This window comes from Dufourea novaeangliae, unplaced genomic scaffold (genome assembly GCF_001272555.1).
Source record: "Dufourea novaeangliae isolate 0120121106 unplaced genomic scaffold, ASM127255v1 scaffold173, whole genome shotgun sequence".
In the NCBI taxonomy this organism is placed as follows: domain Eukaryota; kingdom Metazoa; phylum Arthropoda; class Insecta; order Hymenoptera; family Halictidae; genus Dufourea; species Dufourea novaeangliae.
In genome coordinates this window covers 549,132-574,931 of record NW_015374048.1, presented here as the reverse complement: position 1 = coordinate 574,931, position 25,800 = coordinate 549,132, and the positions used below count along the sequence as shown (strand labels likewise).

Here is a 25,800-nt window from a genome sequence, read left to right as displayed (position 1 = left end):
TTATATGCTAATTGCTAGTACAGCCAAGTAATAAGCGTGGGTAGTATTGTTACTCCTAATAGATAAGTGGTCAGAGGTGTTAAAATAGGGAAATGTATTATTACTGTAACTTATCAGCAAGGTTATCGTGATTAGACATACTCTTAAACTAAACATTTGTCAAGTTGTACTGATTCGCTTAAGTTGTATGCGTCTTGCCTTTATCGTTACTTCAAATTGAGGTTATGTTGTTGTTTGCTTCTTAGTTATGATAGAAAATTTGAACTAAGCTTTACAGATAGAGAAACTATAGCATGCATCATGGATGAATCATATTTCCTTTGTAGTAGTACAATTCTAATGAGTCTGTCGATGGTACAATAGCTGACAAAGTTCATCAAAACATAAACCTGATCTGTTTTAATAGTTTCAAAATGAAACATTAAATCTCATTACTCCAGCAATTAGTAGGAACATTACTGTTTCATTTCCAGGAGATAAATATAGTTTGTAGTCAAGTCACATACCAACTCTACCGGTATGCTTTAGTACATGTCTGACAAATGACCAATGCTTGTCAAAAAATAGGAATGTAGTTTCATAAAATACTCAAAATGTAAACTTCAAAATGATGTACCCAATGTAAATACAATGCAAATATATTTAAAGCACATACAACTAACACTGAAAATACTGAACGCACCAAGAGTTACAAGCCAAACTAATTCAGCTTGTGTCGAGACATTTTCCTGGTACGATAAAAGTGTAGTTTGTACAAAACAGCGAAGAAAACATTTTGAGTACACATTGTTCGAGGTAAAGGCCTATAGAAGATAGATTCTGGTGAAAGATAGGAAAGCATACATTGGATGTACTCACTCTGCAGGTAGTAGAGGATCTAGGAAGGGTGACACTGCCGATAGAGTGGGTAGACACGGTGGTGGAGGACCGGTAAGATGTTTCGACGGGATGCACGAACATCGGGCGGCACAGAACTCGCGTAGTGGCCGTTGCTTATGTTGCTCGTACACACTAGTACCGCCGTCCACGCACCACGTACACGCACCGTCATCCGGCGAGACCTGGAGGCTACGTAGCGCGTATATCCAAGTAGTCGGGAATCACACGACACGACACGGCACGGTACGGTACGAGATGGCAAGGCACGACACAGCACGTCACGGGCACGGTAACGCACAACGGGGTACGCAGAAATCTACGTGTCGATGATCGTAATATTGCGGAGACACCACCTCGTCGAGGAGGCGAAGATTCTTCTGAATAAGTGTGACGGCGGGGGCTACGGATTAATATGGCCGTCCCTCGTTGACACAGAGTTTCGAGTCACGCGTGAAGCACAACGCCGTGGAAACGCGAAAAACAGGTTGACCAGGATATCGTCGGCAAGCGAGAGGCTGGTTCGCGTACGACGCGCACGCATTTGTTTCACTCGCGACACCACCACACACCACCCGCGATTCTACGTGCAGCTACTCACTTCCGTATCACCCTGTTGTATTTTCCACGCGATCGCCAGCTTTTCGCCTCTTTCCGTATCGCCTACCCTCGTTCGTCCTGTCCGTTCCTTTCTCAATCGCGCGCTATCCCGTTCAACCCTTCGTTGGGCACGTTCTCCCTTGTTTCTTTCTTCTGTCTCCCGTTCCTCGTCGTTTTCCTCGGAATACCGTGAGAGGAGGGATCCACTGAACACCGTAATCGCGTTCTCGAAACACCGACAACTTGCTCGCCGTATCGTTTTCTCGTTGAAGCCCGCCACGAGGGTCGCGGAAGCATTCGAACGATCGCGTTCTTTTCACGCTTCTCGAGGACGTGACGCGGCCTTGCTGCGAACGACGTCAACATCACCACCGTACGCTTTCATGGCGGCCATCTTTTTCGGGATACGCGAACGCGAATCGCGGAACGGGAAACGCACACGCGTGTCCTTTCTACCCGTACACATGCATACACGTGCCACTCGCTCGTGCTACGTACACGCAATATGGCCGTCGCACGTACACCTACACACCCACCGGAGCCGAGGGAGACACTTGTACGTGCACATACACATATGCAACTGAATCGTGCCAGCCTGGATATTTTGGATGGCGAACAGCTAACCGAACGAACGGACCGAAGAACGAGGAACGGTTGACGTTCGTTGTTCAACGGCGAAATGTGGCGCTGCTGTCTCCTCTGGTTCTCTATCTTTCTCTTCAGTTCCTCTCTGCATGTAGCTTCGCGAGCGTACCCAGCCAATCGCGACACGATTCTGAATGTAACTCGTTTGGAGAACTAGGGATTTCGTTGGTTATTCTCCTTTCATAATCAGAGTATGTTCAAACGCCCCCCCCCCGCCCCTCCAGCAAACATATTTAACGCGCGATTTTTCGATTTGTTTCTGTATGTTCGAACAACTTTGAATTTCATAAAGACTGTAAGGACGTTGTTTTCTTAAAAGCTTTATTTATAGTAATTCGTTACCACAATTCACAAGGTTTATAATGTATGTTTGAGGTAGGTTACGATAAAGTTGCTTCGAAATTCGTTTTAGCGCAAGTGTATCTATTTGTTTATAATACGACAGACACGGTTGAAAATGACCGTTATATACTCCTTTCGTGGGCAGTAGAGTTCTCTTAATCTATAAATATTATGTGTATCAAATTTTCGTATAAAATAAAATTTCAATATATAAAAATTCTATGTAGATTCAAGTTTAACAATTTCCTGTACAAAATATACGTGTATACGCACGAAGAAAAATCTTTTCATACACGAGCATTTCTCTTCCGTAATATATTAACATAAACCAAATTCTCGATTTCTATGCGTATATTGTATGCGAAAACGATACGGAATGGATTAGTTTTCGTTGCAGCTGTCTGAATACAATTACCTTTTTATAAATTTTGATATGACATTAGGCTCAGCGTATTTATTTCCGCGAATCGAAAACATCGACAACATTATATAAACCAATGAAACTTATAATTTTAAGACTTCTTGAACGGCAGCGACGATCTTGTTCGCGCTAATTCCATATTTTTCCAACAATGCGGTTGGAGGACCAGAACGGGGCACTTCCATTACTGCCAGCTTTTTAACTATGATGTTTCGTTCCAAAGCAACTGCTGATAGAACAGCATCGCCCAGACCACCTTCTGGGTAATGATCTTCAACGGTAATGATCTTTCCGCCCACTTCTTTTGCATTCTTCACGATCAATTGAGCATCCAGCGGTTTAATCGTAAACGGATCAATCACACGTACGTTTACTCCAACTTTGGACAATTCGTCGGCTGCTTTCAGCGCTTCGTGTACAGTCACGCCAGCTCCGATGACGAGGACTTGATCTTTAGCAGAGGACTTGACAACTTTACCCTTGCCAACAACAAATGGTTCTTCGTTTTTATATAACACTGCTGTGGCAGGCCGTGATGTACGGACAAAACAGATGCCCTTCGTATTGGCTGCCAATTCAATGGCACGTTCTGTTGAAACGGCATCGCAGGGATAAAAGACAGTGGAACCAGGAATGGTACGGAACATGGCTACATCTTCGAGACCCATTTGCGAAGGGCCGTCTTCACCGATAGACACGCCACAATGAGATCCAACGAAGTTGACGTTAGTTTGTGAAATAGCACCCATACGGATCTGTGAAATTTAACAATCTCGGTTGAAGTTAATTGCACAACTTTCAGAAGAGTGTTCATTTTCTAATAATTACCTGATCAAAGGCACGAGTAAAGAATGTAGCAAAAGCAGATACAAACGCAATGGTTCTATCTCTGCATGCTGCACCGATCGCAACTCCTACAACGTTTTGCTCGGCAATAAAACCTTCGACAAATCGTGTCGGGTCAACGGTCTTGATTTTTTCTGCGTATGTAGAATTTTTCGTATCACCATCCAGAGCAATAACACGGGGATTATTTTTTGCCAGCTGAAACATGAAACAATGTGAAATGTACGTGAAGAACGCCTTGCCGGTATTTAAATTTTTCATTTAAAAAATGTATACAAACCTTGGCCAAGGCAGTACCGTAAGCTAATCTTGTAGCTACTTGTTCTCCCAATTTGTAACTTGGGGGTGAAGCCAGCTTAACATTGCTGATATTTACTACTGGAGCATCGTCAGTTAATGGTTTCTGAGGGTGTATTGCAAGAGGACCAGGATTCTTCAGCATACCATTTAAATGCTGTAATTAAACGTTTGGTTAACTTTAAAATGTAAATAAGTTTTCAAATAATGTATAAGCTTCGGTTCTTACTTGAATCACTTCATTTGCTTTGGTGCCAAGTGGTTTCCCGTGCCAGTTTTCAAGATCCTCAATATTAGGGAAGTGCTTGCCCTTAAATGTCTTTGCTAGAATAGCAGTAGGACGTCCTTTTGTGTTTTGTGCTTCGTGGAAAGCCTATAAAGTTCTATCTTGAATTTTCTGAATACATATTTAATATTTCATGAAGCCAATAAACATACCTTGGCCAATTCTTCTACATCATGGCCATCGACAACCAAAGCATTAAAACCAAAGGCTTCGAGTCTCTTACGATAAACTTCCATGTTGTGCTGAAGGGATGTTGCTTCACTTTGACCCAGACGATTTATATCAAAAATGGCACAAAGGTTGTCCAATTTATAGTAAGACGAGAAGTGAAGAGCTTCCCAAATTGAACCTTCTGCTGCTTCACCGTCGCCAATTAGGCAGTAAACGCTTTAAAATAATGATGTTTTTATTTTCACCTTTTTACAAATAAAAATCACTTGTGAGTAAAAGAGTAAGGAAATGGCAAATGCTCGATTAGCATACCGGTAATTAGCCTTGTCAAAATTCTTTCCTACATAGGCCATTCCTGCAGCCACAGAAAGACCTTGTCCTAGAGAACCGGTTCCCACATCGACGAAATTCAGTCTTGGAGTCGGGTGTCCTTCTAAATCGCTATCAAGTTTTCTCAGATTGAGCAATTCGCTCGTCGGGAAAAGACCGGCCTCAGCCCATGCTGCAAACGTAGATAACCATGAGTACCCACGTGATCGTACGATATAACGTAATATAATCATTTGACACACGTGCGTGCAAAAAATCTTTCTTCACCTGCATAAAGAATAGGGGCTGCGTGACCTTTGCTCAGGACAAATCTGTCGCTACTTGGATCACGTGGCGCCGACACCTTGTAGCGCATGGTGTGGAAAAATAATACGGACATAATTTCTGCCATGGACGAACATGATGTTGGATGACTACAAAAAAAAATCATAAAGTTTAAAAATAGATCAAATTTCACACGATCCCCGATAACATCATGAATTATTTGATTGTTTCTCGAAATATTATGATCCATTCATAAACGGATGAACTCTTATCTTTAGAGGTCGAGAGATGAATGATTTCCATCGTACGATGTTTAGTACCAAAATTCTGAGATTTATTTGATATAGCAACCTACGATCATTTCAATGATTTTTAAATATGTTCTCGGGGGCAGGATTCTCAAGAACTTTTTCCTTACACATAATCAACGGACGGCCCTAGTTTCTGAGATATTCGCAAAAACCTGTCCGGTACCACACTATAGTGAATTCTGCTTATAAGCGTGTGTACGTAACAGCGTACGCGTTAGTATTGGTTGCCGGTCGCCTCACGACGGTTTATCGACGGGTATGATTATATTGTAGGTATTATGATCGCTGTGCGATGTAGGCGATACTTGTTACTAACAAAAAAATACCGTTCAAAGCAATATCCAACTCGAATCGGTATAAAGTGTTGAACAGTACTTTTTTTTGTTTTTTACCCATAGTTCTAACCAACTCAGGTTAGTACAATACTTTAAAAATAAAAAATACAAACGGATAATAGTGTTTATTTGGATAGATACATATGTAAGCAATCTTAACGGTGGTCAAGCAACTGCCGAACGATTGATGCCAGCAACCAATACTGACGCGTACGGCTGTTACGAACCCACGATTGTAGGCAGAATTCACTATAGTGGTGGTGATAGTTTTTTGCGAATATCTCAGAAACTAGGGCCGTCTGTCGATTATATATAAGGAAAAAGTTGTTCAGAATCATGCCCTCGACACACATATTTAAAAATCGTTGAAATCATCGTAGGATACCATATAAAAAACTAGCCATATTATGACCAATTCACAAATGGGTGAACTCTTATCTTTAAAGGTCGAGCAATGAATTATCTCCATCGTACGATATTGAGAACCAAAATACTAAAATAGCAAAAAATTCTAATTACATAATATGGCATGATCTCGATAAAAATATCAGAATGCCTATATCGGATAACAAGAACAAAATTTTGGCTCCCTCACTTTCATTTTACACATTAATATGATATTCTATAAATTACTATAAAGATTATTTTAACGTGAAATAACGACAAAGTAAAATAGAACCCTAAGAATAGCACCGATTCAAATATGTATCGAAATATTATTTGGCGTTGAAGTACGTTTGAAGGTTGTAATTTCAAATGAAATAACGCTACAGTAGATGTGTACGCTTTTTCAAGAATTTTTGTTTGAAACCTCTATTGTATTTGCTTCATCTTATCAATACTAGTCTTTAATTTAAACCAAGAAACTGTTCACTGAATATATTATCATACATTATTGTAAATTTGAAAGTAATTAAATCGAATCCGGCAAGTATAGAAAACCGACCGCTTAACGGACAAATAACAGGGGCCTTTCGTAAACGCTTGAATTTATTGTTCGCCGGTCATTGATTTTCTTGTCCTGCAGAAGTATTACAATGGGTAAGACATTGACGCGGCGGCGTTTCGATACGTAATTCAATGCTAGTCTCCTAAAAATTTAATGACTATTGCAATATGACGATATTTTCAGTTACAATAAAGCAAAATTTTCTATTAAAATTTAGACACGGCTACATGTCTTATTGAGAAATGACAATATATTTTGAAAAGAAATTTTAAACGTGCCAAAAGAACTCGAGTTATTAATACCGCTACAAGAGCAGACCTAAAGTTGACCGGTAATAAAATAGTTTCTAAGTTGAAAAATATTATAAAGAAAAAATTTACATTCAACGTTACAAAATCGAATTATTTTACAAAAAAATATTTCAATCCATCGTACCCGCTTTTCGATGCCTCGGTAGCTTGAATGCAGTGAATGCGAAGTTTGTTCGCAAGATCTTGGAGTTTTTCCATGTTCGTATCGAATACCATCGTTAACGAAAGAAACCTTCCTCGAAATCGTCACTGGTCGAGCGTTCGATAACAACTGAGGGGACAGAGGCTTTAGGCAAGGCAACTGCGCGTCACTACCTCCCAACCCAACTTTCTTCCGGACTGGTTAAGTACTGGAGTTTTCAAAATCGACGCTACCTTCGCGTTGGGAGGGGGGTTAGGATCCAATGGAAGCTTGTACAACGTTCAAAAAGCAAAAATAAGCTAAAATATGTATTTATCTTGATCGAAGAGATGTACTGTGATAGTCGTAAAATCAGTTGTGATACTTATGTTTCAAGTGTTGTATTAAAGTAACTGACAAAAAACATGAACAGCCTTAGTCATGGGCGTAGGAACAACATATCTCGATTCAGTTGAGGTTCGATAATTTTTCAAAAAGAAATTCCAACATTGCTAACTAAAATTTACAGTAAGAATTTATCAAGGGTCTACTTTACGACCATATGATGTGTGTCGTTTCCATCATGTATACATTCCGAGAGGAGTGTACTCCTTCCGTGACAATTCGGTTTTTAGAAAATTGAATTTAAAAATAGACGGAATATTCAGAACGTGCTGATTTTAAATTCACTAGAAAATACTTGTTCGTTAACTTTCTCTTCTATAGAACTTCTAACCGATTTATCTGTTACAACAGTTTCGTAAAACATTATCGAACTCAGTTATCTAGAAGCTGAAAGGAAAAAACCATGTGAGGAATAGCCTTTTTCTTAAAAATTTTCCCTTCTGTGAAAAATCAATCGTCCGATATCGGTTTATTGCTTAAAAAAAGCTAAGAAGGTTGGATGGTATTTCCAATAATAATTTTAACACGCGATATACTCAATTATACGACTTTGTCATACGGATGTTACGTAACGATTTCTAGCTGCATCATTCCCCCATCGTACACGTGTTGGAGACGCCGCCGTAGTTACGTGTAAAGCACACGCATAAAAAATACAAGAACACTACAAACTTTCAACGTGTGATACCGAAGTGTTAATCAGGCAAGAGCATACAATTCACTGTTCAATCGATATTTGTAACCGCAAAAAGTACATTCCGTGATAAATACTGTACACAAAGATACACTAATGTGTGATGCATATAAATATATATATCCGCAATTGCACGACCCGAATTTATTTAAAATTTAATTTCTAAAATAAGTAGTTAGCGAACGGTTTTTGGTTTTGATATACTCAACTATAATTTTCCGCGCCACAAAATTCTAACGATTTAATTGGTTGTACAAGTTTTCTTCTTTATTTAATGAGAAATTGACAAAAAAATCAATATATAAATATATTTCAGAGAACATATTAAAGTTAAGCCGGTCTCCGATAAATGCATAAACATGAAATGCAGTTATAAGACTACCTTGAACCGCGTATCGTGATGCAACAAAATGTTAACAAAGTGGCGTGACACTGAGAGCACACCGACGAATCGCAAGAGAGAGCTATCTGAAACTGATCGTTGCCACGCCACTAGAAAGATCGACTGCCAGTAATGTAACCAACTAACACTGCACTTACGACAAAATAATCGCAACCAAGAAGAAAATCGAAACATCCTTTCAGCTTTCAATGTCGCTTTCATCGAAGTACTTTTTGCGCGCGATTATCAAAAAATTCAATTTTTAAATACAAACAATCAATCGATGTGTAGAATGGAAACATGGTTTGTGCTACTTAGAATCGATTTATGAAGAACATATTCAATATATGACCGATTAATTACATCAATGTTAGAAAGTATAACATTAATGCACATACCCGGATTTGCTGGCTTGCGTGGCATCAATCGAATGAATTCTCAACTTCGTTGCAATATCTTTCAACTCCTGGATGGTCTTTGATTCTGGCTTATGATAATTGGCCATTTTCTACGCGTTCGGGAATTTCTTTAAACTTCTGAAAATCTTCCTGGAAAAATACCGACCACGCTCGTGCTTCGGAGCAACAAGTAGAATTCGCGCAAGCACGATGTAAGTCGAATATAGAGAAGACTCTAGCGGGCTCAAGGTATTTGATTCTATACAACTCGTTATTAACCTCTAGGTGGCTCTGCCTGTGCATTGTATTACCATTTTTGAACTTCTCGAATCTGTACGTGCCGCAACAATTATTGAATTTAATACTAAACTTAGAAATGATTTTTTACTAATTGTTCTGGAAAATGTTTTAGTAACAAATTTATTTGTTGTTTAGGAACAGGATTCATGATGTTATGCTAGTACGGTTGTTATCGAAATACAAATTATAATCGTTCATAATTTTACACGTAATTGATAACGTATTATCGAACTAAAATTATGTAAATAGACAGAAAGTGAATCAAGAGTTACACAAAATGTTCGTACTTTCTCCAAAATCTATCAAGTTGTTAACCGAATTAGAAGTCGTGCTGTGAAATATGTTTCTATTATTAAACCCTTACCGCAAACTTACTTTCCGTTTGAAATTCACATAGTTCATTCCATATAGTAACAAGTATTACTAAATTTTTATCGAGAAGTAAAACTTAATATATCTCTAAAGATTAGACTTTTGAAAGTTTCATTTCACTGTTATTTGTAAAATCTTTGTTTAAAATATGCAGTAAAGGATTAAATGAAGCGCTTTTAATAATCGCATCGATTAAAAATATTTGCGTACCGTTATTCTTGATTTGTAAGAATAAATTACTATAATAAATGATTAAACGTTACATCGTGGTTATACCTAGATTTATATCTTATTAAATTATATGTACATAAATCTGAACGATATAGTATCTTTGCAATGAAATTCGCATCTCAATTCTCGATAAGTTCGTCGATGATAGTTCAACAAGATCGCGTATTTTGTCTGTCAGTAACATGTCACCGGACCTGTGTTTTTCCTACTCCATATGACCAACCTGTAGTTGCCCTTCAACAGATACACTTAGTAATGTCTAACTGTGCGAATTTTGTTGTTTCATTGGTGCATTGTAAGCATAAGACGGGAAGATATTCACATACTTATAGTCCGTTCGGTTAACTATTAACGTAAAAATTAGATTCAAATGTTCTTTTTTTTCGGTAACCGCCAAAACTGCTTAAACTTTAAATCTATTGAACGTAAATGTTTCGGTTAGTACATTTATGTAAACATAAATATCGTATGAGCCTTATACACATATATATACATATATATAAATACATTTCTATATATTTATGTATCATATACGCTTATATATTTATATATACTTATACATATGCATAACATGCAATTGGTTCCCATATTCCTTTGAATTTCATACATATATGCATGTCACGGCGTTGTTAATTTACATTATTAATTAATAGCTTTATCACATATAAAGTTTGCTCTATTTACAGTAACTTTTCGTCGATGCCTGGAATGTTCCAATATTCTATAGAGGATTCACGATGACATAAGAATCACAATTTGGAGACAAATTTTCGATCACAGGACACTTGTCTATTACGTAACATCACACTCGTGGTAAAATCGAATTTCGTGAAAATCTTTGCACGATCATTCTCTTCCATATTTTGTTTAAGTCTTTTAGAATTTCAAATTTGATCTGGGTCAAGCTCATATAGTTTCAACTCTACTCAAACGCTTCTCTCTCGACCAGCTCGTTCTACTACCTGCAACCACCACGCTGCAGCAAAGTAAAGTTTAATTTACACGTTTGCAATTTCTTACGTCTTTGATCTATTACGCACATTTGCTAAATCACTCACTAAAGATAAATCTAACTAAACCATAATTTTTTACGTACATTCTTTAAAAGACGATTTTAAAGATGTTATAAAAACGATAACTTAAAACCTATGTACATCGTCACTGATTATTTATAAAACTATTATGTAACAATTTAATCAGTTTATATTCTTGCAATTGTTATTTTTCTTTACATTACATTCGCCTATTTCAGAGTTACTAAAAAAAAAATAATAATAAAACTACACAACTTGATTTTCATTATTTTGCACCTGCTTATCGTATACCAACTACTTTCGTGTTCCCGTATGTATTCCTGTTACAAATATTTTAGCATTTTATCTGTATAAAATCAAAAGTTTGTAAAAAATTGCTATCGATTACCGTAGTGCTCGCTGTGAGTAATGGATCAATTCATGTCACGTAGAAAACAAAAATAACTTTTGGTAGTGTAATCGTAATTTCTTCGTTCAACAAGTTCAAGCATATTTCAATTATTACAAATCCTTGTCATCGTATATGCAAACTTATTACTAGCTTTTGATCTGATATGCTTTTTTTATATTTAGTTCGAAATGTTAGCCCTACATTGAAACTTTTGAAAAATAGTATAATTTTTAGTAGCGATATACAGAAGGTACAAAATATACAATTTTCTATACTATTGAGTATGGGAAACTCAATTACAATGTAACGTGGCATGAAACAAATCTCATTTGTCACAAAAGTGATAAAGCAAGTGAATTTATTACACAAAAGAATTCACTTCAAAATTATAATTACAAAAAGAAATTAAGCGATGATAATAAATATGCAAGCGTATGAAGTTCCTAAATGAGAATAAATAATGACAGATGTGTACTTAATGCGTTCAATTTAATTACTATACAGTAAAAAAAATTACGTATATAGAGACTTCTTCGTTCATGTGCTTTAAGTTTCTTTGCATTGCCATATTGTATGTAAACAGATCAAGACAGATCTCTCGATAAAAACTATTCGTTTTTATAAAATATACTGTTACTTTTATGAAGAATACGCCTTTCATAAAAAGCTTCAAATTTAAAAAGATTATTTCTGTAAAAACTGGTTCTGTAAGAAGTGACTAAAAGAACGTGACGTCAGTATGCAATCGGTGTCAGGTACTTTTTGGAGTCGATGCTTTACCCAGTGTAAAAGCTTTAAAGTCAGCATAAATATACAGAAAAGTTGTTTATTGTATTCGTATTGTAGTGTTAATATCACATACAAGTACACTTTAAAGCTTCTAAAGAGAGGTCCTGTAACTGAGCGTTTGATTGCTGTGCTTCATCAACACATTCCAAACGTTTCCTAACATCCGTATTGCTAATATTTATCTGTGGTAACGTAAAAAATGCTATATGTACATAACGGGCAATCCTCAGTACGTAGATGAAGTTACAATCCAGAGACTGCTCGAGACATTTAAAAGATTTTACACCGCTTTTTCCAGCTTTCCTCATGCCATGGAAATTGTAACATTTATTCCTAGATTTCCATTATCGGCAAATAATTGCGCAATAGACGTGTCGAACACGAGGCAGTCTGAATTTAAAATTGCAGACGAAACTCCTTCGTGAATAGAACGTGGCATAGCTTCCCATGTCAGGCGTCTTTTATGTCCATTTAATTCTAGTCTGTTCAATAGTAAACGTTACATTAAATCGTTATATAAATATTCTGTCATCGTATACAAATATTTACCGGTAAGCAAAATTTTCTGCCTGCTTCCGCGAGCCAATTAGTTGAACAATTGCAAAAAATTGTTGATGTCCATCATACTTTTCTTGTTTTTCAAGCACTAGCATAAAATGGTGACCAAAACAGGACTGCATCATTACCCAGTCCACTGCACCGGGAAGATTGATATCGGTTGCTAAAAAAACAATATCCTCTCCTGTAAGAGAAAAAATTCAATTGATTTTTTTAATTTAATTAATAAGGATACAAAATACATTGTACATATTATGGAAATACCTTGAAGAGTCGTAATACTTTTGTGACTCATGAGAAGATGTGGCATTACTTGTTCAAGAGATCCTTGCCATTTACAAGAAGCACCTGGACAAGGACAACTGTATGGACGGAATTCACATGCATCTTCATGATCTGCCTTTTCCGTATGCACTAAAGAGACTGTGCATCCACTTGTTGAATATTTGCAAGGAAACATTACATTGCCCGCCACTTTTTCCATGGCCAGGTTGCGGATATTACCTATATTAAATATATATATATATATACATAAATAAAGAATGAATATTTAGAATTTATATGTGCACTATATTTAATAAATTTGACTATATTATCAACTACATACCTAATGGACCTCTACAGGTAGGACAACAGTTAAGCTTTGGTCTGCATGTGCTACAAACAAGGTGTCCACTCTGACATTGTAGAATCGGTGGAAGAACATAATCAAAGCAAACTGGACATTCAAACAGGCTTGCTAAGTCAGTTGAACTACTTAGAGATGATACAGTAGATGCAGAGGAGCTTGCAACACTCCTCCCTCTCTTTCCTGTACTAATACTTAATTGGGACATCTTTTCCTTTTATTCTGTGTACCAAATCACGCTTTGCTGTTGTTGACAATAAAATTTTTTTATATTAAAGATGTTTATTAAATGCAGTGCATTCTGGAATGAATCATCCGCCTCATATCTGCAAATTATTGTAATTTCAATGATATTATAAAACTATAAATATTAATATTTTTAAAGATTAATACGTATTAAACAAATTCATTAAATTTTACAACTATACCTTTACAATGTATAAAAATGATTTTATTTCCAATAATATTATATATGAAAACAAATGTCAACTATTCAACACACAAAGTGTTTTAACATTAGGTGATGTTATTCATATTATACAAGTGTTTAAAAAATTATGAAAATAAGTCTGCAAACAAATAGCCTTAGTCATGTAGGTTTATATTTTAATCACTTCAATATTGCTTGACACTATAGTTAGTAATATTTTTAATTAACCAATAGTACTTAGTATGTGCCTCTTCATCGATAAATAGCATACAACAAAACCACAACACATATTTGAAATTCATCCATATATACTACTATATTATGAAATAAATACACACTTGAGGCAGACAGATACTCTTCTTACAATGAATTTCCATTTATTTAAACGAATTTTATGTAAAAACTAGATTGTTCACCCATACTATCAAGTAAAGATTCCATATATTCAATATCGAAAGCAAGTGATTAAATAAAAACAAACAAAAATAGAAAAATAAAATGAACTGCTGAATAATTCCACTACTACCTACACAAGTATATACATTTCATCGAGAGTTCAGAGATTTTCCGCTGAATGCATAACAACCTCTGACAAGAAAAAGTCTTGTTTATAAATTTGCATCAATAAAATGGTACAAGTAACGACAATTACGTTGCATTGAATGTATGACCATTTATCGCGTGCGCGTCAATTATCATCATCCCGTTCAATGAATCTGTACAGTTAAGCTTGATAATTTTTCTCACAGGAATCGATCGAATGTTCACACGGCATTATATCAGCGTACTGTTTATCCCGGAAAAGTAGCGAACGGAGGAAAAATCTTACGGTACAGTAGCATGAAGCGAGTCGCGAGTCGCGACGAATCAGCGATCAACAAACAAACAAATACGCGAGACACAGGCGAGCGTCTCGATTCTCGTGGAAATATTCTTTGCATGAGAAACGAACACAGCGTACCAGTTCGTGTAACTATGAGAAGGATGTATATTTAAACTTACCGGAATTTGGATTGACAAATTGTATTAGTACGTCACTGGTTGCGTACGCTGAGTTTCGCGCGATTCAGATCGGAAAGTAGTGAGTCAAGAGTGCGAGAGAGAGGGAGAGAGAAGGCACTTGATAACGATGACAACGAAGATACTAAACGAGAATGAAAACGTCGTGCTGCACAACGGCAAAGGATGACACAACGGCAGACGATCGTTGTTACGAGAACAACAACAGGAGATTTCATGCGACTCGAATTTGGAGAATGTTGCACGAAATGCTCCCGACACTTCTCGGTGCATCGATGATGAATAAACGCGAACGCGATGAAATCGACTATGAAAGAGGCTACATCGCGAATTCACTTGGCCAGACAGACGACATCGATCGCGACGTAACTATTATCAATTTTCGTTGAGACATAGTAGCAGCTCGCTCCTTTTCGAACTTCCGCAACTGCAGCCTCAATTTCGTACAATACGACGCACACCAAGATGATGACACTGCAGCTGTATGTCCGTCTGACCGCACGTCCGTTCTCGTTTACACACCCATGCAACGCATGCAACTGCCATTACGAAGCTTTTGGCCGCGTTTTTAATCCATCTTCTCTTTACTCCTATTAATATCTTGAAACCGTTTCTTATTAGTTCTCATGACTGTATTATTATATTTCACCAATTATATAAATTATCATCTTAATACTTTTCCTGTAATACCTATTGTACTCATTTTGAAATACTCGATGAATTCATGTAAATAACTTCGGCACGAATGCACGAGGCTTAGCGATCAAAATAGTTATTCATAACACACTCTAATCTTCTGACAATGGTATTGATGACAAATCATTCATTACTAACTCCCATACTGATATTACTTGATGACAAATCCTGCTTGTTACGTTATTTTAATGAATGTTTAAGTTTTTAATAAAATGAGAGATTTGATGAGTGCTTGAAAGATTTAGTTGTGCCATCTACTGATGCAATATGGTATTCAACGGCAAGTAGTTTAGATGTTCTGTTATAGAGGGCGTTACATATATTTCTGACCATTTTCATCGCTAAATACACGCTAAAAGAAGAAACAGAAACGCCGCAATCGAAAGTTGTTAATTAGTACATCATACAGATTCAGAGAAATTTACCAAACAGTTCAACATCATTGGACAAAATATTTAACTACAATTTGTGCACTTTTTTATATTTTAAAATGCATTATAAATGATTGAATATTACGGCATTTAAAGTTTTGACACTAGACGCTCGCCAGAAAAAATAGAAGCAAAATTGCTATCGTACATAATGGAGAATATGTTTGAGATGTAATATTACGCGATGGTAATGCTACACAGGCTGTGCAGCACGTCGTGCACAAGTACAGGGCTTGTATGTCGTATGATTGAATCTTCTTTCTTACTTTCTCCTTTTGTAAATAAAGCAGACTCTACAGATAGAAGGGATAGCGCTGAGTTTCTAGATTACAAGATAAACCAAGCAGCTACTGAAATTCTATTGTACTTTGACCGTTGATGTATACATGAATCGTATTGTAAACTGATCACGGAATTTCAGCTTAGAGACTTTTGAATAGTCTGAGTGGGATAGACAACTATTTTGGATGCTGATATACGAATAAATTCAATATATTTTGTAAATTTAACATACATGTCATAATATTTTTAAGCGTAAATAAATTACCGACTGCGTTGAACGATTAAACAAGTTAGAATATAAATCGTCATCGATAAATTTATTTAAATTGTTCATGATCTAAGAGTTGAGCTGCTCTGAATTTATTCTCTACGAAACCTGTTGTACGCGCAAGCACATGTTTCTTCGAAATTCATACATGCATAATTACTAACATTTACGTAATTTTTATAATAGAACTCAATATAAATACATGCAGGAAAATAGAAAGAAAACGTTGATACTGAAATATTCATGTTTGAAACACAATAAATCTTGATTAATTTAAATTTTAAAGTATTTAATTTCTTATTAGAGCAAGGATGTTACAAAGTATGTTTCGAATAATGAATATTTTATTTTTTGTTATAATTAAAATATACACTGTGTCATGGGTGAAACAGGCGAATAGTAATCAATAGTAACAAAATATTTGTGTTATTTCCTTTAATTTCACACTCTGTTCTCTTTTTACATATATATATATACATATATGTGTATACGTATATATATATATATTTTTTTCTTTTCACACGCAGCAAATATGGTATACACAGTATACAGATTTAATTTCAAAAGCACAATTAGCTTGGCTTAAAATCTTTTATTAGAGAACAGTCTATTATCCCTTGTATATGTATTTTATTGTATTTAAGCCAAACTGTCGATACTTTTGTAACATCTGAGAAAAACGTGAATGTTTAAAGCCCTATCAGCCTTGTGGACAATATAATTTCGATGTACCTAAACGTAGTTTCGTAATGCCATATCTACATTTATTATAATTATGTTGTCATTTTTATTTCTTTTAGTCGAGGAAATCACAAGTTCTATTAGCTGTCAAATTCTCTAGGTAAGTATCATGTCAAATGATACTCTACATAACAGTCTTCTTGCGATACGAAGAGCAGTCTTTGTACACTGGACAGGAACTGCTGTTCAAATCAAATGCGAGAGAAATGTCATAGTAGCCTAAATTATAATAGTTTCACTTTACATTGTGTTTCAACGCCTTAAACATTCTGTTGATTCAGTGTTTACGAATCGTTTTTGTTCACATAACAAGACACAATTATTTTTGCCATATTCGTATGTCTTCTGTATAACATAGGAGTACACGAGTGCAACAACATTCTCCAAGCATCAATCTTTTTCGATCAAATTTTTCAAGTTTTTGTTACTGTAATTAAAATATCGAAAACGGAAAAAGATACTAAAAATATGTAATAATAAAATTATCAAAGAAACTTCATGCTAACTATAATATATGTACTTATTGCTCTTCTGATGTTGTTTTAAAATATTTTGTAACCATCCTCTACCACTCGCGTACTCTTCGCGTATCTACCCAGGACGTTCATATTTTAATTATATTTATTTTGAAATATTTTTATCTTTCTCTTAACTGCTACGTTACTATATACTAATTCATACGTGTATACATCATTATGCATGTGTATACGCGTATACATATTACATACGAAAATCCGTACGTCTCTCATGATACCTTATGATTCATATAAGTTACAAGACTTATTTTAGAATATAAACAATTAGATGATATTAGATAATACGTTTATGTCATAAATTTATGAGGAAGAAGTACGTTTAATTAGGAGTACGAACCATTGGTCCATGAATGGTAATTCCTTTTATATCTATCGATTATTTCTAACTTGACAAGTGCTTTCTGAACTGAAACTGTTTACCGACATAAAGTTCTACTGTAAACAACACAGCAATGTGTTTTCAATAATAAGATTAACACCAAGCATATAGTAAACAATACTTTAGTAATGCAACTTAAGATTCTAAAGAATAATTAGAGTATTAAATTATAAGATATACATGTTAGTATTATGAATCATGAATAACAAGAAACCAGGAGTAAATCAATTACTTCAATTTTTACTGTCACATGGATCCAAAAATATTTGTGTAATAAATTGGTATTTGTCACTGTTTCCTCATGCTTTGCTTTATATACGCAGAGTAAAGTATTTTTTTTTTATAGGAGAAATTCAACTTGTGTAAAAAATATTTGATCATTCTCTTTCATAGTCTTGTTAGTAATCGTTCCATGTAATAAATGACAAAATGTGTTTAGACAAAAGATGATGCGATCCCTTTTGACTTAACAAATTACACTGACTACAGATCAATGAAAAATTTGTTCCTCCTTTAGAAAATGTACATTTGAATGTACATACATACATACAAAGATTAGGGTATTTGGGGCTCAAATATGGATCTTGCAAAGACCCCACATGCTATTTTATCCCAAATTTCCTAATCTCAGTCTCAGACTGTATCTAAATAACATTGGTCTACTCCTTGCTATATTCTTGCTTTATCACCAAGTTTCGAGTATGTGGGATTCATATACCCTTCATTTTCTTAATAGGGCTGATGTCTTTGAAATTGACGCGGTCCCTGACCATTTCCCCGTGGCTTACCTTGGGCCCCATATCCCATGTTACCATACTCATCATAACTCTCATAATCAAAATTTGCATACATATCATCGTACCCTCCCTGATATCCATTACAATATTCAGGAATGTAGCCATAACCACCACCATAACCATAACCATATCCAGGCCCCCAGAATCCTTGATTTCTTGTGTCTGGATTAACTTTCACTTTCTTGACATCCACTTCCTTGCCATTGATTGTTTGTTTTGGTGTTTTGAGTAACTTATACACAACTTCCTTGGAGTCAAATGTTATGAAGCAAAATCCCTTCCTTTGGTTTTTTACCTTATCGAACGGAGCTTGTAATTCAATAATTGTACCATACTGCCCGAAATACGACTTGATATCATCATCCGTAATTTCAGGTGTAAGACCACCGACAAAAATTTTTCCATATTGGGGCTTCTTACTCACCCGTTTGGGATCGACCTGTGTTAGAGCAAAAAAGTTCTTCATTCAAATCAATATTGTGTACAACAGAATATGAAAATTCTCCAGAAGCTGGTAAATTAAAATATTAAATTTTCGCGTTTGTGTAAAATATTTACGTACCTTTCGTTTATTGATGTAATGTTCACCAGAAGCCAAAAGCTTGTCGATCGTTTTGGGGTTGGTAAATACCATAAATGCGAAACCTCGCGAGATACCGGTATATGGGTCAATTTTAACGGAGATACTTTCGATCTCTCCAAATTTGCCAAAATGGTCTCGGAGTTCCTTGTCTGTGGTATTACGCGATAGGCCACCAACGAAAAGTTTGCGTTCGTCATCCTTGCCTGGAATTCCAGCGGTGGCTTGTTGCTGCTGAGATTGCGACTGTTGCTGCTGTTGAGAATGATGCTGTTGCTGTTGGGACTGCTGCTGTTGAGTTTGTGACTGTTGGCCGGTACCCTCGGCCTGGGCTTGATTCTGGTAACAGTCGACCGCCGCCATCGTGTGTTGTTCAGAACTTACCGCGTTAAAACCACGTCAGAAAAGACAAAGTGGACTAGTCGAACCGACAAGATCAGTGAAAGCAACGGCGTACTGCGCACCAGAATAATTTCGGAGCAGTTGGCACGCGTCACAGTCGGTTCTTATGGTGAACCGGTGCCGGCTTACGACCGAAAGAAAGAGAGTCAGCAACAGTTTCCGATTCCCTCTAAGCTTCTATTAACACCACGCTATTCGTTCTTTCTGTTCAAACGCGATTCACGTCTCCAATCGCAACGATAGATTCAACGGACAACGCCGGAAATTCCAGTTCGCTTCCGGTGATCGTTTCATTACTAACTTTAATATATTTTCCAGAATGATGAAAAATGTACACGTTTTCGTGTTTATTCGGTTTTTTAATTTTTTATTTATTTTTACAAATATATTTTCGGTTGCATAGATAGCGTTATCCGAAAAGTCCTTGAACACTGGTGAATACGAACAATGCACGAGTACCTTTGTTCCTTTGACTGTGAGATTGGTGTCTTTATCGGTTGAGAATAGCGTATCACTAATTTTCTCTACTGAGATCGTGTTACAACGCATATATTCCAGCTATTAAGAGTATTCTTTTTTGGTCTTTCTATAGTAGTTGATTTAGGTTATGTTAACATTTGTATTTTCGAAATGAAGTAGTCAAAATTATGAATTTACATTTTAACAGGATATTGTTACTATTTTGTAATTACGAAGTACCGTGAGATTATTAACACAATTAAAAGTGACAAATATATGGAATTAACATCATTTGATATTCTCACAGAAATGTAACATGAGAACCCCTGTAGGAGAAAGGCACATTCTCAATTGCTTTAAATATACAGTTTGTTTTTATCATTCAGTTAAATATTTTCAATGGACTACCCTAAAGAAAATTACATTTATATCGATCCTATTGTTGCTCCAAAATTCGGGAACGCGTAATGTTTTTACTTATTTGTGCACTGTTTAAAGTCGTTGCTTTCTCGGTACATATATAAATATAGTCAGACAGAGAATGTTGTATAAATAAAACACAGGCCCTCGGCAACCCCGGCTTATCTTTTCTTCGGTGGAACAGTTTAAGAATAGAATAAGGTTCTACGGGTAGACTGACGCGTTGTTAATTATAGAGCACGCTTGTTGGTATCTACATAAAAATAGTACAAAAGTTGTCGCACAAAAATCACTGCTGTAAAATGATACGTGTAAAATTTATAACAACCCGAGAATCAATGTTTCTCTTTACATACAAACTGAAAGGGACTTCTTTTTGCACTGTTTTATCGCTCTTTTAACGGAAAAAGTAAGTGATAATGTGTACGCACGATGGCGCCACGTGTCTCAGTGATTCGTGAATTACCACATTATCCCTTTAACCTGCATACACAAGTCTTCACGTAGGCTGATATTTTCATTCTGTAATACGTTTCATGAATGTTTACGTACACTTTTGAACGTAATATTATATCATGACGTCACATTCGATCCGACACTTTTTACTCCGTTATAATACTTTACTTCCTGTTTTTCATTCGCATTTTCCAAGAAGTATTTCGATATTACCGTTCGCCTTTAAAAGACAAACAACCGTTTTAATCAATCGTATATATGTAGCTACATGGACATAACACGCAATCACAAGGTAAATGATTCATTATAACACCTACAAAGCGCGTAAACAAGGATACATTCACCTGTATAACCACCGCCAAAGGACGTTTTCATACTGTGATTTCCGGTACTCGTTCCTTGTCATTCTTTTTCCTACCATTCTTGTTTTCGAATTCTTATATTTAGATGAAATATTCCGTGGGTTAAAAACGCTCTAATCCCAAACGTACGTAATAAAAACGATCGCTTGTCACGAATGTTTTGGCAATCGTTCCCCGAAGATTCATCACATCTCCATGAAAAAGAGCTAGGTGATTCCTTCTCGTCGGAACAACAATAACATTTTATTCGATCGTCTGTGATTTCCTTCTGGCAAAATATTACCCGAGTATAAGTATCCGAACGCGTAACAGCTGATCGAACCGAAAAAATTGTTCAATGAAAGAGGGAGGACGTTTAAGCCACGCGAACGTAACATATTTCTTTTTATCCGTTTCTCCAAGGGGCGACGATTCCGCGTCCGCGCGTACGACACCGTACACGCAGCCTTATACATAGGGAGGGGGTGGGGCGTCGCGACGCCAGGCGTCGCTGGCGTCGAGCCGGCGGCATATCGTTGAGTCGAACGTGTCGTGTGCCGTCGCTGTTACCGTCGTCTTCACCATTGTCATCCGTTGCTGTTTCTCTACGAGGAAATTTACAAAAAAAAAATTGTGCGAACAGAACTCGAGTCCCATTTCGTTCGGGGTATCGAACCGGAAGCGATCTCGGTGATATTTTTCACTATATACTTTGAGCGATCAAAACGATAGACCTTCCGGTCGTCGAAGGATCGCGGCGAGAAGCAAGTGTACGTGTATGGTATATACCGGAGAGCGTATGACAGACTGAGACAGCCGGGGCATTAACATTTTGTGCATAGGGGAACGTTTATTTCATTCGAGTGTGAAAGTTGGAAATCACGTAGGAAGATAGGAGACGAGAGACACACCGAATGGGCGAAGCAGGAAAGACGGCAAGGAAATAGTATCGCATAGGAGACGGTTCCGAACCTGTCGTTCGGGAACTGATTAGGGAATGTTTGAAATACAGTAAAGAATCACAGAGAGAGTGCGTGTGGTGTTGGGCGTGCGATTGGAGCGCGAGAGAAGAGATGCATGCAACGAAAAGGTAAGGTAGCGATTGATTTACCGCCGATGTAGACTACGCCTCTTTTGCGCGTAGTTCTAAACCAGCCCTCGTGTGCACGGAACTTAGAAGACCGCCAGAGAGAGAGAGAGAAAGAGAGAGAGAGGCGGAGAGAGAGAGAGAGAGAGAGAGTGAGTGAGAAGGCGGTGAGGTTCGGTCGAGGGATCGGCGGAACCGATTGGCGCGATCTTACGCGTAACGGTATTGGTGTCTACCCAGGGATTGCGCTGACCGTTCGGCAAATCGAAGGGTCCGATCGTGGAAGCACACGGAGGTGATAGGAAGGGAGGGATAGGACGGGAAAAAGGAGAAGAAAAATAAAGAGCCGTTACGGTTGTAACTGGACGTCGTACCATCAATAATACGGGCAGCTCGCGGACGAGAGCACCGGTTTCGCACGATTTCGCATTCGTGGAAGTCGCGAGGGTGTAGAAACGACGTACACGCGCGTACATTACATATACACACACGTACGTATTACCGCGTACATATAAATATAATCGAACGCACCCAGATATCTATTTATAAGTTTAAAACAGAAGGCGAGAGAAGAAGGAGTGGTGGGAATCGTAGAGCGGCGGTGGTAGCGATGCTCGAGCTCCGTTAGATATGTGTACGTTTGTGCGTGTGTGTGCGTGTGTCGCGTCGTTGCGCGATCGTAGTGGTGTGTGCTCCCTCTGCTAGTGGGTCTGGTGCTGCTTGCTACTGGTGTGGTGATGATGATGCTTGTGGTAGCGGTGTGCTGAGATACGAAAGCGTGAAGACAGAGACAAGAGGAAACGAACTGGGAAAGCTTTCGACGGAGGAGTAGCGTGCTTGGGAGACGACCGAAACGGGGAAAAGAAAAAGAGTCGAAAGGATAGCGGGAAGGTGTAAGGATAGAAAACGCGTGGACGAAGAAAGGGTGTCTAGAGAGAAAGAGTGCGTTGTATCTGGTGTATCGTTGGTTCACGGAAGAGGAAGAAAACAAGAGACGGCGGGGAAAGTGTCGGGGGAGATTTAGAAGCGAAGGAAGGAAGCGACGACGGGTGCAGGAAGAGACAGGAGGAAGAAAGGATTCGAACGGAGGATATCCTGGCAGTGAGGGATCACGGCCGCGAGCGCGTTAACACGGATATGACAAGCGGATACGCCCGGCTCACGTGATATACGCAACACAATCGCTCCACCGATACTGCTCTCTTGCAAGATATGTGGTAAGTTTTTTTTAAAGATTTTACCGCGTAACTCTCGACCTTGAGATCCTCTGTTCCGCCGCGCGTAACCGTGCAAAGGATCAACATCTGTCCTCTTTATTCTTGCTTCTTAACGCTCCAGATCTTTCAGTTTCACGTGTTCTCTATCTTTATCCGATGACGACCACTAAATACCGGGAACAGTTTACCTTCGTGGTTAAAAAAAAAAAAACATCCTGCATTCAATTTTCGCGCCGTTGGCTGGGCTCGACGCAGATGGGGCAAAAAAAAAAGCGTTCAGGAAGTGTACGTTGTTACTCTGTTGCCAGTGTCGATACATGCGAAAGGCGTGCTCTCGATCGAGGGATTAGTTTGGACGTTCAACGTCGTCGGTTGATCGATAAACAGACGAGGGAAATTTGCGGTCGTAACGGTTCTGAGTCGATAACACGGCTGTTTGGAAACCCCCAAAACTTTGAACGTAACCGACGAAGCTTAAAGCCAGTTGCCTCGGTCCCTTGACCTGCAGGCGAGGATTACACCTCCTGCATGTTCGCCTCTCGGCCATGAATTAATATAAACGAATCTCCTGGTGTCTGTTCAATGGCTGATCGGAACTCCCAGAAAACGAATTAAGGTCCGTCGTTAATTGGACGCCGTTGCTCGTGAAATCCCGTTCGTAAATTCCAGCGTAAGAAGATAATGCTTGAATGCTATTAAAAGGGCAACGTGTTCCTTCCTTTATTGCCCGTTGTACAAAAGATCAAAGTTAATGCCCTTGCCTTTGCACGAGACGAGCTTTTCGGAGCACTGGCCCGAGAAACTGGAGGCGATCCTTCAGGCCTTTTTCCTCGAACGACCGTTACAATACAGGGGTAGAATTCTCTGTTTCCTTATCAGCAGGGGAGGAAAGGCCGCGGGGACCCTCGAATTTCAATTTTTTCCGCTTATCCGTGTTTCGTCGTTCGGACACAAGCTAATGAAATACGCGTCAGTTTCGCCTATACCGTGCAGCTGTTCATTGAATACTTTCGCAATGCTATCGGAAGCTTTTTTTTCGCACGATCGTTTCGGGATGGTGTGCAAACAGTTCTGGTATCGCATGGCTCGAGGCATTCGTTCACGTACTGGCATTTATTGCGGTTGATTTTTTAACCCCGTACTTTTTATCGTGCCCGTCGGAATTACTCGGTTCTGTTTTGCAATCGCTACGTCGACAGACAGGGTGCATTGAAATGGGACCAAAAGTGATTTCGAATAACCGACCTTTTGATCCCGTTTGATCCCCTGAGAAAAGCTGGAATAGAAATTCCGTCTGTCGGTGTCGTTGTTCATAGCATAATGACGTATTTCGCGCTTGTTACGCGGAGGACGGCGGTCGTGTTCGATTTCGTTTGAAAATTCGAAGCTCTTAGCTTTTGTTTGCGCGGCGGCTCTTTCGAGCAGAGACGACTCAATGGGCCTTTAACGCACGAAAGAACAATACCCGCCTGTTTTCGTTCGAACAATTTAACCGTTGCAAAGATTCCTTGTTTGTTGGCGGAGATCTATGTTCTTAGGATCTACGATTTCCATTCATCCGCCCGACCGTTTGAAATTTAAAAAAAATGGACTCCTAATCGTTCTTGACTCATTTTTCGTTTCGTTCACGAATATCTTGGGCATCTGTAAAGGATCTTCGATACCCTCGAAAATTCCGATTTTGTTTGTTGGAGACCTTGATAGAAGCATCGGGCAATTTCTTGTTCATACGTACTCGGTTCTTCAGGGTGGAACTACTCCGTACTCCCTGAAGCGGGTAATTATCTATTGAAGAAACGACACGGACGGTAATTAATTTAGATGAATTCATTGTTTCGTAGTGACTTAACATATTTCACTATTAATGTACTAATCTACTTGATATATGTAACATTTTAATATATTACAAATGAATACATCACAAGCAATGACTTTATATCGACGTGTACGTCGAACCCGCTTAAAGGGTTA

General features: G+C 37.8%; 5 protein-coding genes across 7 annotated transcripts in view; 1 reads left to right on the top strand and 4 right to left on the bottom strand.

Annotated features, from left to right (window-relative positions):
• Positions 1 to 1,176, bottom strand: part of LOC107189854 — a 71,320-nt gene extending 70,144 nt beyond the window's left edge. Inside the window, exon 1 of the mRNA XM_015578530.1 lies at positions 859 to 1,176. Coding sequence (XP_015434016.1) covers positions 859 to 960 — 102 coding nt within the window. The 5' untranslated portion in view covers positions 961 to 1,176. The remainder of the gene's footprint in view (positions 1 to 858) is intronic.
• A 1,351-nt stretch (positions 1,177 to 2,527) lies between these two features.
• Positions 2,528 to 9,148, bottom strand: LOC107189821 (transketolase-like protein 2). 2 transcript variants are annotated; one of them, XM_015578491.1, is made up of 8 exons: positions 8,985 to 9,148; positions 5,082 to 5,227; positions 4,797 to 4,986; positions 4,466 to 4,700; positions 4,257 to 4,400; positions 4,011 to 4,184; positions 3,713 to 3,928; positions 2,528 to 3,639 (listed from the first exon to the last, which is right to left on the bottom strand). In XM_015578491.1, the coding sequence occupies exons 1-8, from the start codon at positions 9,089 to 9,091 to the stop codon at positions 2,968 to 2,970; spliced, it is 1,884 nt and encodes a 627-aa protein (XP_015433977.1). In that variant the 5' UTR covers positions 9,092 to 9,148; the 3' UTR covers positions 2,528 to 2,967. The 2 variants fall into 2 exon arrangements, with proteins under 2 accessions (XP_015433977.1, XP_015433976.1); XM_015578490.1 differs by lacking the exon at positions 8,985 to 9,148 and adding an exon at positions 7,109 to 7,283.
• Positions 9,149 to 11,859: 2,711 nt separating this feature from the next.
• LOC107189836 (E3 ubiquitin-protein ligase SIAH1-like) lies at positions 11,860 to 15,084 on the bottom strand. 2 transcript variants are annotated; one of them, XM_015578507.1, is made up of 5 exons: positions 14,720 to 15,084; positions 13,267 to 13,613; positions 12,924 to 13,163; positions 12,651 to 12,843; positions 11,860 to 12,583 (listed from the first exon to the last, which is right to left on the bottom strand). In XM_015578507.1, exons 2-5 carry the CDS (start codon positions 13,493 to 13,495, stop codon positions 12,406 to 12,408), a joined length of 840 nt encoding a protein of 279 aa, XP_015433993.1. In that variant the 5' UTR covers positions 13,496 to 13,613; positions 14,720 to 15,084; the 3' UTR covers positions 11,860 to 12,405. The 2 variants fall into 2 exon arrangements, with proteins under 2 accessions (XP_015433993.1, XP_015433994.1); XM_015578508.1 differs by lacking the exon at positions 14,720 to 15,084 and adding an exon at positions 14,248 to 14,260.
• A 3,380-nt stretch (positions 15,085 to 18,464) lies between these two features.
• LOC107189829 (RNA-binding protein squid-like) lies at positions 18,465 to 20,030 on the bottom strand. Its single transcript, XM_015578499.1, has 2 exons — positions 19,430 to 20,030; positions 18,465 to 19,306 (listed from the first exon to the last, which is right to left on the bottom strand). The coding sequence occupies exons 1-2, from the start codon at positions 19,808 to 19,810 to the stop codon at positions 18,800 to 18,802; spliced, it is 888 nt and encodes a 295-aa protein (XP_015433985.1). The 5' UTR covers positions 19,811 to 20,030; the 3' UTR covers positions 18,465 to 18,799.
• A 2,121-nt stretch (positions 20,031 to 22,151) lies between these two features.
• Positions 22,152 to 25,800, top strand: part of LOC107189852 (muscle calcium channel subunit alpha-1) — a 77,987-nt gene continuing 74,338 nt past the window's right edge. Inside the window, exon 1 of the mRNA XM_015578528.1 lies at positions 22,152 to 23,829. The gene's annotated coding sequence lies outside the window, so the exon portion shown is untranslated. The remainder of the gene's footprint in view (positions 23,830 to 25,800) is intronic.